The sequence below is a fragment of the Salmo salar genome, chromosome 20 (assembly GCF_965601325.2).
Source record: "Salmo salar chromosome 20, fSalSal1, whole genome shotgun sequence".
NCBI classification, from domain to species: Eukaryota; Metazoa; Chordata; class Actinopteri; order Salmoniformes; family Salmonidae; genus Salmo; species Salmo salar.
In genome coordinates this window covers 58,607,015-58,625,676 of record NC_138310.1, presented here as the reverse complement: position 1 = coordinate 58,625,676, position 18,662 = coordinate 58,607,015, and the positions used below count along the sequence as shown (strand labels likewise).

At 45.9% G+C, this 18,662-nt stretch overlaps 1 protein-coding gene across 2 annotated transcripts in view; it reads left to right on the top strand.

Annotated features, from left to right (window-relative positions):
• LOC106580944 (intraflagellar transport protein 80 homolog) overlaps positions 1–8,548 on the top strand; it is a 147,303-nt gene extending 138,755 nt beyond the window's left edge. For both annotated transcript variants that reach the window (XM_045703694.2, XM_082966598.1), the window contains exons 9-17: positions 195–358; positions 637–701; positions 2,252–2,387; positions 2,607–2,754; positions 2,960–3,131; positions 7,448–7,537; positions 7,658–7,830; positions 7,950–8,073; positions 8,239–8,548. In XM_045703694.2, coding sequence (XP_045559650.2) covers positions 195–358; positions 637–701; positions 2,252–2,387; positions 2,607–2,754; positions 2,960–3,131; positions 7,448–7,537; positions 7,658–7,830; positions 7,950–8,073; positions 8,239–8,349 — 1,183 coding nt within the window. In that variant the 3' untranslated portion in view covers positions 8,350–8,548. The remainder of the gene's footprint in view (positions 1–194; positions 359–636; positions 702–2,251; positions 2,388–2,606; positions 2,755–2,959; positions 3,132–7,447; positions 7,538–7,657; positions 7,831–7,949; positions 8,074–8,238) is intronic.
• The last annotated feature ends 10,114 nt before the right edge of the window (positions 8,549–18,662 follow it).

Here is an 18,662-nt window from a genome sequence, read left to right as displayed (position 1 = left end):
TTGTATTATCTTGGCTCCATCTTGCAGTTTGTTATGCTCTCCTCTCCTCTTTACCATTCCCACTCTCCTCTTTGTTGCTCCCTCCTGCTTCTATCACTCCTCTCCATCTCTGTCCCTAACCCTGCTTTCTATCACTCCCCCTCATCTTTATCTCTCCATCTCTCCCATTCTCTTTATTTTGTCTCCTTCCTCAGACACTTCCTGTTGGTGGATGGGACGGGGCTGTATGTGTTCTCCTACGAGGGCCGTCTCATCTCCACGCCCAGATTCCCCGGCATGAGAACGGACATCCTCAACGCCCAGTCCGTCTCCCTTAGCAACGACACCATCGCCATCCGGGACAAGAGCGATGAGAAGGGTGAGTGCAATGCCAGTCGAGCTGTCCCTTCACTACCACAATACAATACCACGCTTCATTGTCCATACAGCGGGGGGAGATTTGCGCTTGGCTTCTTCCCTCAATGACATTTACAGCCGTTAAACACATTGAAACATCAGGAGCACTTTGTCAACAAGAGGATTATACTTCACCAGGAGATAAAAAGCTGGGGAAATGACTTTAACAGGACTGGAACAATGACCGTTTGTAATCATACTCTCTCTCCTTCTTCCCCTCCCTCTCTTCTTTTTCTCCAGTCATCTTTCTGTTTGATGCCCTGACGGGGAAAGCCCTGGGTGACGGGAAGCCCCTGACTCACAAGGTGGGTGATTCACCAACTAACACACCAACAGTCAGTCACAGCACACACTACACTCTCCTGTTAGTGTGCACACACTGACCTGAGACGACTGTGTATATCTCCACGTGTCTAACTCTTAATCCGTACTGTTACATTGAGCAACCTGCTAGGATTGGGGGAGGGTAAGCTGATCCTAGATCTGTGCCTCAGGGTAGCTGTGGGACAGTGTGAGAGTAAGTGTGGTGGGTTCCAGCGACACCAACAGGCCAGGGTGAAAAGGTCAGGGAGCCAAGGGGAGAAGGCAGAGAGAAGAATTAATGGTGTTGAGGAAAAAAACAGAAACTTGATAGTTAAGAGGGACACGTACAGATTGTGAGGAAACTGGAGTGAGTGCATGTGTGTGAGAAAGAGATGGAGGATGGAGAGAAAGGGGGAGGGTTATGGAGTGAGAATAGGATTGAAAGGGATAAAGAGAGAGGGAGTGAATTAGAGAGGGAGAAAAGGAGGAGAAGTTGCCAGGGTCAGTAGTTACTGTTTGTCAGCATGGCTGTCTCTGCCAGCACTCCACAGCTCCAAGACAGAGGAGCACTGCACTGAAGCCAGCTGGCTCTGACACACACGCACACACACACACACACACACAGTCACACACACGCACAGTCACGCGCGCGCGCACACACACACACACACACAAACACACACACACACACACACACACACACACACACACACACAGTCACACACACGCACAGTCACGCGCGCACACACACACACACACACACACACACACACACACACACACACACACACACACATGCACACACACACACACACAGTCACACACACGCACAGTCACACACTCGCACACAATGACTAACACACGCACAGTCACGTGCGCGCACACACACACACAGTCACACACACGCACAGTCACACGCGCGCACACGCACACACACGCGCGCACACGCACACACACACACACACTCCTGTTGGGGAGTATGGGCCAGGAGCTGTGGGGTCAGACTGCTGGCACCCCCCACTTGCCTCCCCCATTTCTCCCTCCTGGCTCCTCTCTCCCTCTTACCTCTTTCCTCCACATCTTCCCTCTAAGTTGAGTCTCTTCCCTCTGATCTGGGCTCAGTTGTTCCCTCCTAGTCCTCCTGTGGCTGTGTACTCAGGGCAGTACTGGGGACTAGAGAGTGTGGAGGGGGAGAGGAGCGGGCTTGTGATTTGGGTGATCATGTGTTGAGAAGAGATGTGTATCAAAAGACAATATTGTAAGTGTATACGTTATGGGGACTGGTGGGGTTTGACACTGGTGGTTCAGTTAGCCCTGTTAATGTGAACCAGGTCTCTCCCACACAACTTTCTGCCTCCCATTTCACCATGTGTGTGTGGTGTGTGTGTGTGTGTGGTGTGTGTGTGGTGTGGTGTGTGTGTGTGTGGTGTGTGTGTGTGTGGTGTGTGTGTGTGTGGTGTGTGTGTGTGTGGTGTGTGTGTGTGTGGTGTGTGTGGTGTGTGTGTGTGTTGTGTGTGTGTGTGTGGTGTGTGTGTGTGTGTGTGTGTTCCAGATGGAGGTGGTGGAGATAGCTCTGGACCAGTGTGGCCCGTCCAGCGATAGGAAGATCGCGGTCATAGACAAGAACCGTGACCTGTACCTGACCGCTGTCCATCGCCTCTACAGAGAACACAACATCTGCAAGATAGGTAGGAGAGAGGGAAGGAGAGAGGGAAGGAGAGAGGGAAGGAGAGAAAGGGAGGGGGAATAGATTTCAAACTGCTTTGTGTTGTTAAGCACCTAAAGCCTACCAGATAGATAACGTCATCTTTCTTACCATAACCCACATGCACTATGGTCTACACTCCATGTGTTAGAGGTTATAGTTAGGTGTTCTGAGTGTTGTCTGTCTCTATCCTGTCCTATAGGTACTATGGTCCACACTATGTCCTGGAACGACTCCTCTAACATCCTGTGTGGTATTCAGGACACACAGTTCACCGTGTGGCACTATCCCAGTGCTGTCTTCACTGACAAGGACCTGCTGCCTAAAACACTGTACACGAAGGACGCCAGGTAACGTGCACGCAAACACGCACACAGAAAACACTTCCCCGTTATCGGAAATAAAAGGTCGTGGATCGTCTTCATGTCAGATGTGTTCGTGTTGTATTAAAGCCGTTGATGAATCGCTGAAGAGATTCCTGAGTGGCTGCCCTTAGGCTCAGTCGCTGTCTGTACAGAATGTTTTTTATGTCTGTCTATCTGTCCCCCTCCACAGTGAGTTCAGCCGGGCGCCCCACATCCTGAACTACGTGGGGACCCAGGTGACGGTGCGTCGCGGTGACGGCTCGTTGGTGTACAGCAACGTGTCTCCCTACCCTGCCCTGCTGCACGAGTACAGCGCCTCCTCTCGCTGGGAGGACGCTCTGCGCCTCTGCCGCTTTGCCAAGGTAACACGCACCTGAGAGGAGTGGCAGCTGCTATGGGGACATTCCCTGGTGACTCCCTGGTCCTGTGTAGCACAGAGCACACATCATATCCAACTCCAAATACTGTACAAAACACATCTTAAAAAACTCTTTACATTATGCTGAAAATTGAATAATGGTCTGGAATATGCCAGTGTCAAGCAATGTGTAACCCCAGGCCTGCTGTCTCCCTGGCCCTGCCACTACCCTACCCAGGAGAGGGGGCTGCTCTGTGCCCTGAGCCCTTCTCTTAAAGCCAGTTATTTATAATAAATGGTGTCATTAGCGGCCTGTAATTGCTAGCACATTGTGGGCTGCAGCAGAGCAGTGCAGGGCCAGAGGGACCAGAGAACCAGAGCCCGGGTCCCAGGGGAAACACTCAGCCCCGAGAGGGGCCACAGGCTGGGGGTGCTACAGGTCTGGGTCCTGGGGGATGGTGATAGGGGGGGTAGGGACCTGAAGGAATATTGAATGGGATTCCTCCAGGGTTCCAGTGTTCTGATAGACCCCCCACTATAGCGTGGGAACTCACGGTCACTCTTTGACAGTGGTGTGTGTGTGTGTTTGTCTCAATGTCTTGTGTCGGTGTGTCAAATTTCTGTACTCATGTCTGTCTGATTGTTTCATGTCTTTGTCCGTGATGTTCCTCTCGTCTGTTGGTGTCTCGCACCCCTTCACTGAGTCTCTGTGTACTAGACCTCTGAGGAAGAGGTGAGTCTCTCTCTCGTTCATTTACATCTTTCCACGTTCCCTTTTACCCCTGTCCTCGTCTTTGTCTCCTCTTGTCTTCTTCCTCTTCCTCCTATCCCTTACTTTAGTTCTGGTTTCTCTCCTCATCTGCTAACTGCCCTGTGGCACTCCACCGTATACCGTATTGACCATATACACACATGAAGATATTGACTGGATACTTCAAGAGAACTTAATCCTTCAGTGTTGGGGTTGATGTCTGTGTGCGTGCCGTGAATGAGTGCGTGTGTGCCCACTGCCCATGTGTGTTTACTTTCTGGTTGGTGTGTGTTTGTCTGTAAGATGGTGTATGTGTTTGTAAATGACGTGTCCTGCAGCCCTGGGCCTTGGCATGGTGAAGGGTCCATGATGGAGCCACAGGAGTGGAACTTTAACGAGACACCACCAGCAGCTTTTAATTAGTCTCTAATTAGCCTGGGTGACACCATTTACCGTATTTAACCTCCCCAACACACACACACACACACACACACACACACACACACACACACACACACACACACACGCAGCCAATCCCTGAACCCCAACCCCAGTGAGAGCCTTCACAGTGTGCACTGCATGGGTTATGATGCAATAACCACAACCCTGGAGAAGGATGGCTAGAGGGGACAGGGGAGGGGAGAGGGGGGGGGGAGAGGGGAGGGGAGAGGGGAGGGGAGGGGAGGGGAGAGGGGGGGGGAGAGGGGAGGGGAGAGGGGGAGGGGGGGGGAGGGGAGAGGGGGGGGGAGAGGGGAGGGGAGGGGAGAGGGGGGTGAAGTGGGTAAATGCAGTACCTTCAGAAAGTATTCATACCCCTTAACTTATTCCACATTTTGTTGTTACATCCTGAATTAAAAATGTATGCGATTGTTTTGTTTTCCTACCCATCTACACACAATATCCCAGAATGGCGAAGTGTTTTTTGTTGTGTGCAAATTGATTGAAAATGAAAAGCATACATATCTAATTTACATAAGAATTCACACCACTGAGCCAGTACATGTTACAATCAACTTTGGCAGTGATTACAGCTGTGAGTCTTTCTGAGCTTTGCACTTCTGGATTGTACAATATTTTCAAATTATTATTTTTTTAATTCTTCAAATTCTGTCAAGTTGGTTGCTGATCGTTGCTGGTCACCCATTTTCAAGTCTTGCCTTAGCTTACCATGCTGATTTAAGTCAATTGTAAATAGGCCACTCAGGAACATTGTTTTGTCTTGGTAAGCAACTCCACTGTAGATTTGGCCTTGTGTTTTAGGTTATTGTCCTGCTGAAAGGTGAATTTGTCTCCCAGTGTCTGGCGGAAAGCAGACTGAACCAGGGTTTTCTCTAGGATTTTGTCTGTGATTAGCAATATTCTGTTTCTTTTTATCCTAAAAAACCTCTCTAGTCCTTGCTGTAACCCATAACATCACTATGCTTAAAAATGTGAAGAGTTGTACTCAGTGATGAGTTGTATTGAATTTGCCCCAAATAACGCTTTGTATTCAGAACTTGGTTAATTTCTTTGTCACATTTTTTGCAGTTTTAATTTAGTACCTTGTTGCAAACGGGATGCATGTTTGGAAATATTTTTATTCTGTACAGGCTTCCTTATTTTCACTCTGTCAATTAGGTTAGTATTGTGGAGTAACTATAATGTTGTTGATCCATCCTCAGTTGTATCCTATCACAGCCATTAAACTCTGTAACTGTTTTAAAGTCACCATTGGCCTCATGGTGAAATCCCTGAGCGGTTTCCTTCCTCTCTGGCAACTGAGTTAGGAAGGACACCTGTGTCTTTGTAGTGACTGGGTGTATTGATACACCATCCAAAGTGTAATGAATAACTTCACCATGCTCAAAGGGATATTTAATGTCTGCTTTAGTTTAGTTTTACCCATCTACCAATAGGTGCCCTTTGCGAGGCATTGGAAAACCTCCCTGGTCTTTTTGATTGAATCTGTGTTTGAAATTCACTGCTTGACTGAGGGACCTTACAGATAATTGTATGTGTGAGGTACAGAGATGAGGTAGTCATTCAGAAATCATGTTAAACACTATTATTGCTCAGAGAGTCCATGCAACTTATTATGTGACTTGTTAAGCACATTTTTACTCCTGAACTTAAGTAGGGTTGCCATAACAAAGGGTTGAATACTTACTGAGTCAAGACATTTCAACTTTACATTTTTTATACATTTGTAAAAATGTATAAAAACATAATTCCACTTTGACATTATGGGATATTGTGTGTAGGCCAGTGACACAAAATCTAAATGTAATACATTTTAAATGTAGGTTGTAACACAACAAAATGTGGAAAAAGTCAAAGGGTGTGAAAACTTCCTGAAGGCACTGTATGGAAGAAGGAGCGCCACCCCTCCTCCTTCCTCCCCCCATTTCTGGTAAAAGGGTTTGGTCTTTCGTGGCCGTGTGGTTTTTCCCGGAGTGGGAGGAGTTTTGTGGGGAAATCCTGTTAGCCAGGTATGGAGGATTAGCCCGTTGTGGATACTTTCATGGCACTGAATTGTCGTTAACAGACACTTGTGTATACACCACACACACACACACACTCAGGTAAAGATTGACACAAGCATGCACACATGCTTAAACACACACACAGATCCACACATGCTGATAGGCCTGTACACAAACAACCATGGTGTACACAGTCACACAAACATGGGCAGCCCAGCAGTGTGACTAAATCCCCAGGCAGGCTCTAACAGTGAGCCAACACCACAATGGACCACATCGCTCCTCTGATTGGAGGAAACTGGCCCATCTCTCTCTGACCAGCATTTAGTGGCTTTAGCAAAGGATGATTTCGTTGTTGTTGTCTTTACGGTTTTATGACCAATGTTGTTTGTCTTAATGAAGGATTCAGATGAGATGACAGGATGCATGAGGATGTTGTTCTGGGCTTTGCTTTCAACGATACTGTAGAGTGTGACTGTAAGAGTGAATGGGAGTAACATTACGTCTGTGCGTCTAAGTACATCTGCGTGTCCTGAATGAGTATGATATCAGAATCACACACGGAAGTCAGATTACAGGGTGTGTGTGTGTGTGTGTGTGTGTGTGTGTGTGTGTGTGTGTGTGTGTGTGTGTTCTGTGCCCTGCAGAGTGACACTAACGAGGCCAGTGTTGTGAGGATGAGCAGACTGGTAATGGGAAGAGTGTCCCTGTAGAGACGCCAGTGCAATGTCCCTCCCGTCTCTAATAACACACAGCCCTCCTCTCTCTCAGTGCCCCGTCCCTTTAATGACCCAGGGGAGCAGGGCTAGACTAGCCCCGCTATACAGGGCCTGTGGTCAGGGCTGGGCCCCGCGCTACGCCCCGCGCTACGCCCCGCGCTACGCCCCGCGCTACGCCCCGCGCTAAGCCCCGGCGCCACCACCAGACTGTCAGGCTGAACAGCAGTTCCACCCCCCCATATACCCTTGCTCCATAGCACTTTTTAAAATACATTTAACTCTTATTTTACCAGGCAAGTGTGTGTGCTCGTGTTTATTTATGCTAAGACAATGTGTGTATGGCAAATGTAATTTCCTATTTTCTTAATGTCGGTCTCCGTTTCTATAGGACCAGTCACTGTGGGCGTGTCTCGCTGGCATGGCAATGGCCAATAGGGAGTTGACGACAGCAGAGGTGGCCTACGCTGCCATTGGAGAGGTAATCCATCAATCACTCAAATCTCACTCTCTTTCCTTTTCTCCTCCACATGTGTACAGGAATGGAAGTAAATGTAATTCTGTTTTTCCATATTTCTCTCCCCTCTGTCGCTCTCTCCAGGTGGATAAGGTGCAGTATATTAACTCTATAAAGGATCTGCCGTCTAAGGAATCTTCAGTGGCCCACATGTTACTGTTCAGTGGTCATGTCCAGGAGGCTGAGGCCACTCTGCTACAGGCTGGCCTGGTCTACCAAACCATACAGGTCCACATCAACCTCTACAACTGGGACAGGTCTGTCTGCCTCTGAATGTCTGTCTGTCTGTGACTCTGAATAGCTGTCTGACTTGTCTTTCTGCCTGTCTCTCTATGTATATTTACATATGCGTTACATATGCGTCATCTGCCCTCAGGGCGTTGGAGCTGGCAGTAAAACATAAGACCCATGTGGACACAGTGCTGGCCTACAGACTCAAGTTCCTGCAGGACTTTAGCAAGAAAGAGACCAACAAGAGGTTCATGCAGTACGCTGAAGGGGTAGGATGTCATTGCTTTTGATATAGTGACCACTGACCAGCAGTAGTTGTAAAGACTTCTTCTCTTCGAAACCAGACAGTATTTTGTTACAAGAGGCAATGTGCCCTTTCTATCATACTATGCCTCATTAGACTGACCCACTTCTCTAATCTCTCTCTCCATCAGGTGGAGGTGGACTGGGAGAAGATCCAGGCAAAAATAGAGATGGAGCTGGTTAAGGAGAGAGAGAAGGCTGCCACCACCTCTGTCAGGAGCAGCCTGGCCTCCCGACGCTGACCCTCAACCCTACACCTCTGACCTCATCCAGGGACCAAATGTACATCATATTTTCAAATGGTCATTTATCAAACATGGTTAGTGTTATTTTTGTGTTTGTGTTTTTTTATATTGATATTTATTTTCTTCAATTAACTTACATGCCTTATTCTCTGAGAATGTACATATGTAGACGTTTAATAAATACATATTTATCAGATCGGTCAACTCTCCTGCCATATTTCTATCTCCTCAACTGCTATTTTAATTCCATGCAGTCAGCCCAGCCCAGTCTGTTTTAACTAGTAATAGATGTGTAGTGTGTGTTTGTGTGTTCATATTAAGTATTACAGCTTTAAAGCATATTCTCTGGCGGTGTGAAACTGTTTGTGAAGCAGCTTCCTCCCCTGACAGAGGTCCAGCCCATCATTATGCCATTACACCCTATCTATCTATCTATCTCTACCCCAACGGACACACTCTACCCCAACGCACACACTCTACCCCAACGCACACACTCTACCCCAACGCACACACTCTACCCCAACGCACACACTCTACCCCAACGCACACACTCTACCCCAACGCACACACTCTACCCCAACGCACGCTCTCTACCCCAACGCACACTCTCTACCCCAACGCACACTCTCTACCCCAACGCACACACTCTACCCCAGCGCACACACTCTACCCCAACGCACGCAGTCTACCCCAACGCACACTCTCTACCCCAGCGCACACACTCTACCCCAACGCACACACTCTACCCCAACACACGCAGTCTACCCCAACGCACACACTCTACCCCAACGCACACACTCTACCCCAACGCACGCAGTCTACCCCAACGCACACACTCTACCCCAACGCACACACTCTACCCCAACGCACACTCTACCCCAACGCACACACTCTACCCCAACGCACACTCAAACACCGCCCCAGCAGGGAAGCCAGGAGCAGCAGGATGGATTCCTGTCACTCTGGTCTGGACCCCGGCACTCCCAGTATTCCTGATGGATACAGAATGCTATAAATCCCTGGTCACTAGAATGAACTCCTTCCATCCTTCCCCAGTTAACTGCAGTCAGGCCGTTCTTGTCTCGAGTAAAGTTCGAGAGAGGGGGACGGGTAGCTATGATGTCAGTGGTAGTGTTGGAAGCTCTCCAGTCATCTCTGACCCAAGAGGAGCAGCACTCTGTATCAGTCAGGTTTCACATGCGTTACCACCAGAATGCACACATCTCAACGCAGGTGTTCCCTGAACTCTTACACAAGTATGATCAGACACACAGCACACAGGTAAAACACACACAGAGACACTTCAACAAATACATACAGACCTAAAACACACACACACAGTCACACACACAGACTTGAAAACTCCCATGTCCAAACCAAGCTGCTACTACTGAAGCTCAGACACTGACGGAGCATAATGTAGAATTTATCAGGAGCTTAATGCACATTGATCTGGCCTTGGTTTCTCTGCTTTTTTACCCACTAAGGCATTGAATAACTGTTCCATTGGCATAATCTGTTGTTAGATACACAGAATTACCATATATTGTCTATTTTTCTCACTTTCAGGTTCAGGGGCGGAAATCCGGGGGGGACATGACCCCCCCCATCCTTGGAAAAATATGATTTGTCCCCCCCAATATATCACTGAAACATAACTATGTAATTTAAATAATATTAATAATACGCAATGAAAGCAATTGTGCTGATTATAGACACTTAATAGCGCGTTTTTAAGTTTCAAAAGATTGCGACCCCCCCCCACCCTTTGCCTCACAATGTTTTGATCTACTGCCAGTTCCTTAGTTGGCAAGGTAACAGAGGGGTCGTGTCTACTGTCTGAAAGGCACTCAATGAACGTAACTGAAGTGAGGTTAATCCAGTCAATCGCGCACACACACTAGCTGAATATGCAGAGCTAGCGCGCAAATATTAACTATTAAGCTAGCTAGTACCTATTCCATTTATGTGGCCTCGTCAAAGATGGAATCTTTGCTATCGTCAATTTATTCCAAGATCAGCATGCAGATGATGTAAGTTAGTGCTTCAAAGTCCCTGTGATAAGGTTAGCCATAAACTGAAGTCCAAACTGAACAGAACTACACTCTCTTCTACCATTGTCTTAAATATATTTAATGGTCTCGTTGCAAAAGCTAAATTGTCGCAAGGGAACTTTTATTTATTTATTTTATTTCACCTTTATTTAACCCGGGTAGCAAAGATTATAGCAAACACCACTGAAACGGAATTGGTGCTCGCTAGCTTTGCAAATTCAGCTATTGTTGCAAGCCAGCCAATATGAAACAAACTATTAAAATTACAAAAGGTTGCAGCATATATTGTGTAAATGGTGAACTCATACAGCTGTCAACTCTTGTCATTTTAATCCGTTTCACATTTGCTAGCTACCTTTTAGATCGAAGCCCAAATAGAATGATAAAAGATAAGATGATAGAAGCCCATCTCCTACTGTAAATAACCTACACACTGTGTGTGTGTGTGTGTGTGTGTAGCCAGCTAGCCAGCCAGGTAGAAAAATGGCAGAAAAATAAAAGACGGACATCAGAGTATTTTTCAGTACACCAAAACGCAAAGTAAGAACCCTAGTAGCCTAATATCTCAAAGACTAGTTGATAAAATGTTCATAAGAAAGAAATGAAATTCTAATGGAAATGTTTCACAATGATGTCATTAGGCAGAGCAGGCAACAGATGGCACACAGACAGCAGAGTTGGGGACAGATATGCAGGGACAGACTGGCAGAGACAGGGAGTCTCAGGTAAGTTTGTTGAGTCTTTGTTTGGCAACATTATGAAAGGTTCTCCATTTTTTTTACTTGTAAAATAGGAACATAATTGGAAAATGCCATGGATACCCCCACTCTCAACTTAAACTGGTGAGTGAACTAAGATTTGTTAAAGGCAATGGTTTTGCTGTTGTGATTAGTTGTGTAGTTTTGGGTACCGGTAGTTAGGAGTACGGCAAACACCTTATTTCTTTGGTTCCTCAATATACATTTACCATATTACAATGTAGGCTATGTGTTACAGCACTACTTTTGGTGTCCCCCTCAGGAATTGCTCTTGAGAAAATTTAATGTAATTGTCCCCTCCAAAGTTGATATCAGATTTTCGCCCCTGTTCAGGTTGGGCTGTAATAAACACCCTGTAAAAATGGTCTGGGTCTGGGTTTCCAAAACATCCCAAACATTTCAATACTTATGAGGTGTCTGGTCATGATTGTGGACACAACTACACAATACTTTTACCTCAAGCCAGAGCAATGTACTCTAACCAGTACTCCACGGGCTCTGGTGCCACTAAGTTAAATATGGTGGCAGCTAGTCATCTCAGCAACATGTCTCATTATTGTATTCAGATCCCCGTCAAGGGACTCCACAAAGTGCAGAATTTTAGAGTTTTACTCCATCTGATTAAACATGAATGCTGGAAATTCTAGAGGATTGGAGCGTACCCTAGGCCCCTGAACCCACAGCCTGGGTGCAGAGGACTTGTAGAGTCTGCCTCCACTGCAGAGAGAGAGCGAGCGCCTCAGAGCCAAAGATGTAAAAATATGATCTCTACTGTTAAATCACAAATTCCAGTAATGCCATATCTGTATTCTGTCACTAAAACGTACTGCGATGTGTAATGGGTCTGCATCTTGTGTCATTCCCTTAATGCTTTTTTGTGTGTATCCACCAATTTCCTCTGTGAAGGAAATCCATGTGTCCAACACTATAGGCCGACCCTGTCTGGACGGTATAGGATTACACTACAGTCAGACAACCTAGCTTTCCCATTATGGTGATCCATAACGGTCTTGGCCAGAATCCCTGTTGAAGATGATGGAATTATTGAGACAAGGAAGCCTGGCTGAAGCGCATCCAGTATTTAAGATACAGTACAAGTGTGCTGACATCACTCCTATAACCGAAACTCCTAACGAGAATCCTTTAGTTTCTCATTGCTTATCCACTCTTATGCACTTCAGATAAACCAGTTAGCTCAAGTGATTGGGTTCTTGGAGGGTTGGTGCATCTCAACAGCCCACTGTTCCACAGAAAGACTAATGATGAATGTTCTCGTCCAGCCTACTGTGGATCGGCTATCTCAGTCTGCAACTCCAGCTGCCAGCCTCTTTATTTACTGCTGTTATTCTATACTTCTGTCTTTATGACTGTCTGTATTGTCTATCAGTCATCTTCCTGCCTGTTTCCATGCAGGCATGTCTGTATTAAAGTGCTCTAATGCTGATGATGTCAAAAGTTGTGTCATTCATCTATGGCCACTACATCAAAGACAAACTATTAGCGCTGGTCTCTGCTCACTGATCACGACATGGTAACTCAACCTTGGACCAGTATTTAGGGACATCATCTCTCTCAGAGAGGAGGGAGGGATGAGATGTGTTCATGCTGCAGTATGTGTGAGCTGAGCTCTCTGATACATTGGATAAAAGAACTTGCTGATGTAACAAAATGTGAGGCTTAGCCTGTATAGGTGTGTTGGAGAGAGTGTTTGGTGTGACTATTAGTTTTGAATCCCCACTAGGCCACTGAATACTGCACTAGGCGATTGTCCTAGACCCTTCCCATGACCCCACTCTCTTAGGGTGTCTCAGGGAGAATTAGCATATGAAGGGAAAATTCACACATGAATATTAATAATACACAGCTGTATAGGTGTGAAATAGGACAGGTATAAGCACCCACCAAGTTATTATTATTCGGACATGATGCAAATTTCTAGGCTGTAGATATAATGAATAGAAGTCTTTCAGGCCCAGCAGAATCAAAAACTCCTTCTCAACCTGTTCATCTCGTTCAAAAAATTAAAATAAAGAATAATATGGAGAAAGCCAACTGTCTCACGGTGCCTTTGGAAATTGAACCGTTGAAGCGAAACAAAGTGATTGTACCGGCGTCAAATGTGCTGCCTGTCAATACACAGAAGAGCGCAAATTTCAGCAACCATCTCCCTTTTATTATCGAATTTTCTCATACAAGGTCTTAATTTTGCATACAAAAGGGGAATCATCTGCCCCGTCGAATAAAACTCTCGTCATTGACCAAATTGCCAGTTCCTACTATTTTCAGCCTTAATTGCTACAGATTGGAATTGCACTTAAGTTATTATATAGCACGTAAGTCTCTCCTTTAGTTCATACTAAAATAAAAAATGATTTCATTTTACAGTCCATCACATTGTCAGACAGAATTCTGTGAGGCGCTTGTGTTGTGTCCTGAAGTGCCCTGTTGCTCTTCTCTGGGTATCGGTCCTCCCCTCGTCCCTCCGTCCGCAACAGGCTCCTCCGACCAGACCAGTAAATTATCATCCGACCGGTCTCTGTGCACCTCCTGCATGGTCTCCTCATAGGTCGGCAGGTACTTCACCTCGTCATATGCGGGGAGCAGCACTGGCGAGGTGAAGTCCCCAAAACTGTATTCGGGGTACCGGTCCAGTAGGGTGTCCTGGGACGCGGTTGCGTGTCCGTGGAAGAGGGAGGGCTCCTCGGGGTGTGGGTGTCGGCGCGGCCGCGGACAGATGATGCGCTGAATGAAATAGCCCATTGCGAAGAGGAGCAGCAGGATCAGGATGCCCGATAGCTTGCGCGTCACCCAGCCCACGTTGTCAAAGAATATATGCAGCGGGATCTTGCAGCAGCGCACCGCGGAGCTCGCGCTACCGTTGCCGGTAACGGTAGGGGGGCAGCACTGCTGGCCCTCGACGCACTGGACCTCTCCACAGCTGCGGAGCAAGTGGCAGGAGGAAATCACGACCGCGGACAGAAAGGTGACGCTGCACATGCACGTCCTGCTGCTGGTGAATAGACTAAACATTATTTAAATCTACTAGTCGGTTCGTCAGGTTAGGATAGACCTGTGCGCGTGCGTCCCTGCCGTCTGGTTTCTCTTGAGTTGAGAAAGAGTGCACAGCCGTTTTAGCTACTACGTCTGCTGCCTGTTTGTTCCAATCCTCTTCCTTCATCCGCTCTCCGGAGAAGGCTACTGCAGACTAAGGATAGTCACCCGCTCCTCCGGTTCTGCGAGTGAGATGAGTAGCCTCTTCTACGGTTTGTCAGAGCGCGGGAGAAGACCCTCACAAAAAAAAAAAAAAATACGCATTTTCCAGACGTTGAAGTCAGGTGCATTTTAGGTGCTGAATGAAAGGTGAAAATACGTCTTTCCCGACGTCGAAAATATGTATTTTCTAGACGTTGAAATCAGGTGCAGTTCAAGTGCTGAAAAGAAAGGTGAAAATATGTATTTTTGGTCTTTTCCGCATGCCAATATGTATTTTTCGGGTTTTATATCAGTAAAAATAGGTATTTTTCAGTCATTGATTCTATATCCAAATTTCAACTGCACATACAGTGTATTCGGAAAGTATTCAGACCCCTTGACTTTTCCATATTTTGTTACTTTACAGCCTTATTCTAGAATGTATTAAATAAATATAAATGCTCATCAATCTACACACAATACCCCATAATGACAAAGTGAAAACAGGTTTTTAGAATTGTTGCAAATTTATTAAATGTAAAAAACAGATACCTTATTCAGACCCTTTGCTATGAGACTCGAAATATACCTCAGGTGCATCCTGTTTCCATTGATCATCCTTGAGATGTTTCTACAACTTCATTGGAGTCCACCTGTGGTAAATTCAGTTGATTGGACATGATTTGGAAAGGCACACAAATCAAATCAAATTCTATTGGTCACATACACATGGTTGCAGATGTTATTGCAGTGTAACAAAATGCTTGTGCTTCTAGTTTCTGACAGTGCAGCAATATCTAACAAGTAATCTAACAATTCCACAACAACGACCTAATACACACACATTTAAGTAAAGGGATGGATTAAGAATATGTACATATAAATATATGGATGAGCAACGACTGACCAGCATAGGCAAGATGCAATAGATGGTATAAAATACAATATATACTTATGGGATGAGTAATGCAAGATATGTAAACATCATTTTTAAAGTGGCATTAATAAAGTGACAAGTGAACCATTTGTTAGAGTGGCCAACGATTTCAAGTCTGTATGTAGGCAACAGCCTCTCTGTGTTAGTGATGGCTGTTTAACAGTCTGATGGCCTTGAGATAGAAGCTATTTTTCAGTCTCTCGGTCCCAGCTTTGATGCACCTGTACTGACTTTGCATTCTGGATGGTAGCGGGGTGAACAGGCAGTGGCTCGGGTGGTTGTTGTCCTTGATGATCTTTTTGGCCTTCCTGTGACATCGGGTGCTGTAGGTGTCCTGGAGGGCAGGGAGTTTACCCCCCTACGGTTGTGGGCGGTGCAGTTGCCGTACCAGGCAGTGATACAGCCCGACAGGATGCCCTCAGTTGTGCATCTGTAAAAGTTTGTGAGGGTTTTAGGTGACAAGCCAAATTTCTTCAGCCTCCTGAGATTGAAGAGGCGCAGTTGCGCCTTCTTCACCACACTGTTTGTGTGGGTGGACCATTTCAGTTTGTCCGTCATGTCTATGCAGGGGAACTTAAAACCTTCCATCTTCTCCACTGCTGTCCTGTTGATGTGCTGCTGTTTCCTGAAGTCCATGATCATCTCCTTTGTTTTGTTGACGTTGAGTGAGAGGTTGTTTTCCTGACACCACACTCAGAGTGCCCTCACCTCCTCCCTATAGGTTGTCTCATCGTTGTTGGTGATCAAGCCTACTAATGTTGTGACATCTGCAAACTTGATGATCGAGTTGGAGGCGTGCATGGTCACGGAGTCACGGGTGAAAAGGGAGTACAGGAGGGGGCTGAGCACGCACCCTTGTGGGGCCCCTGTGTTGAGGATCAGCGATGTAGAGATGTTGTTTCCTACCTTCACCACCTGGGGTGGCCCGTCAGGAAGTCTAGGACCCAATCGCACAGGGTGGGATTGAGACCCAGGGCCTCAAGCTTAATGATGAACTTGGAGGGTACTATGGTGTTGAATGCTGAGCTATAATCAATGAACAGCATTCTTACATACAGTTGAGGTCGGAAGTTTACATACACCTAAGCCAAATACATTTAAACTCAGTTTTTCACAATTCCTGACATTTAATCAGAGTAAAAATTCCCTGTCTTAAGTCAGTTAGGATCACCACTTTATTTTAAGAATGTGAAATGTCAGAATAATAGTAGAGAGAAGGATTTATTTCAGCTTTTATTTCTTTCATCACATTCCCAGTGGGTCAGATGTTTACATACACTCAATTAGTATTTGGTAGCATTGCCTTTAAATTGTTTAACTTGGGTTAAACATTTAGGGTAGCCTTCCACAAGCTTCCCACAATAAGTTGGGTGAATTTTGGCCCATTCCTCCTGACAGAGATGGTGTAACTGAGTCAGGTTTGTAGGCCTCCTTGCTCGCACATGCTTTTTCAGTTCTGCCCACAAGTTTTCTATAGGATGGAGGTCAGGGCTTTGTGATGGCCACTCCAATACCTTGACTTTGCTGTCCTTAAACCATTTTGCCACAACTTTGGAAGTATGCTTGGGGTCATTGTCCATTTGGAAGACTCATTTGCAACCAAGCTTTAACTTCCTGACTGATGTCTTGAGATGTTTCTTCAATACATCCACATAATTTTCCTGCCTCATTATGCTATCTATTTTGTGAAGTGCACCAGTCTCTCCTGCAGCAAAGCACCCCCAGAACATGATGCTGCCACCCCCGTGCTTCATGGTTGGGATGGTGTTCTTCGGCTTGCAAGCATCCCCCTTTTTCCTCCAAACATAACAATGGTCATTATGGCCAAACAGTTCTATTTTTGTTTCATCAGACCAGAGGTAATTTATCCAAAAAGTACGATCTTTGTCCCCATATGCAGTTGCAAACCTTAGTCTGGCTTTTTTTATGGCAGTTTTCGAGCAGTGGCTTCTTCCTTGCTGAGCGGCCTTTCAGGTTATGTCGATATAGGACTCGTTTTACTGTGGATATAGATACTTTTGTACCTGTTTCCTCCAGCATCTTCACAAGGTCCTTTGCTGTTGTTCTGGGATTGATTTGCACTTTTCGCACCAAAGTTTGTTCATCTCTTGGAGACAGAATGCGTCTCCTTCCTGAGCGGTATGACGGCTGTGTGGTCCCATGGTGTTTATACTTGTGTACTATTGTTTGTACAGATGAAAATAGTACCTTCAGGCGTTTGGAAATTGCTCCCAAGGATGAACCAGACTTGTGGAGGTCTACAATGTTTTTTCTGATGTCTTGGCTGATTTATTTTAATTTTTCCATTATGTCAAGCAAAGAGGCACTGAGCTTGAAGGTAGGCCTTGAAATACATCCACAGGTAAACCTCCAATTGACTCAAATTATGTCAATTAGCCTATCAGAAGCTTCTAAAGCCATGACGTCATTTTCTGGAAGCTGTTTAAAGCCACAGTCAACTTAGTGAATGTAAACCTCTGACCCACTGGAATTGTGATACAGTGAATTATAAGTGAAATAATCTGTCTGGAAACAATTGTTGGAAATTTTACATGTCATGCACAAAGTAGATGTCCTAACCAACTTGCCAAAACTATAGTTTGTTAATTAACAAGAAATTTGTGGAATCGTTGAAATACGAATTTTAATGACTCCAACCTAACTGTATGAAAACTTCCAACTTCAACTGTAGGTATTCCTCTTGTCCAGATTGGATAGGGCAGTGTGATGGCGATGGCATCGTCTGTGGACCTATTGGGGCGGTATGCAAATTGCAATGGGTCTAGGGTGACAGGTAAGGTGGAGGTTATATGATTCTTGACTAGTCTCTCAAAGCACTTCATGATGACAGAAGTGAGTGCTGTGGGGCGATAGTCATTCAGTTCAGTTATCTTTGCCTTCTTGGGTACAGGAGCAATGGTGGCCATCTTGAAACATGTGGGGACAGCAGACTGGGATAGGGAGAGATTGAATATGTCCGTAAACACACCAGCCAGTTGGTCTGCGCATGCTCTGAGGACGCATCTATGGATGCCGCCTGGGCCGGCAGCCTTGCGAGGGTTAACACGTTTAAATGTCTTACTCACGTCAGCCACTGAGAAGGAGAGCCCACAGTCCTTGGTTGCGGGCTATGTCGGTGGCACTGTGTTATCCTCAAAGCAGGCGAAGAAGGTGTTTAGCTTGTCCAGAAGCAAGACGTCAGTGTTGGCGACGTGGCTGGTTTTCCATTTGTAGTCCATGATTGTCTGTAGACCCTGCCACATACGTCTCGTGTCTGAGCCGTTGAATTTCAACTCCACTTTGTCTCTGTACTGACATTTTGCTTGTTTGATTGCCTTAAAGAGGGAATAACTACACTGTTTGTATTCA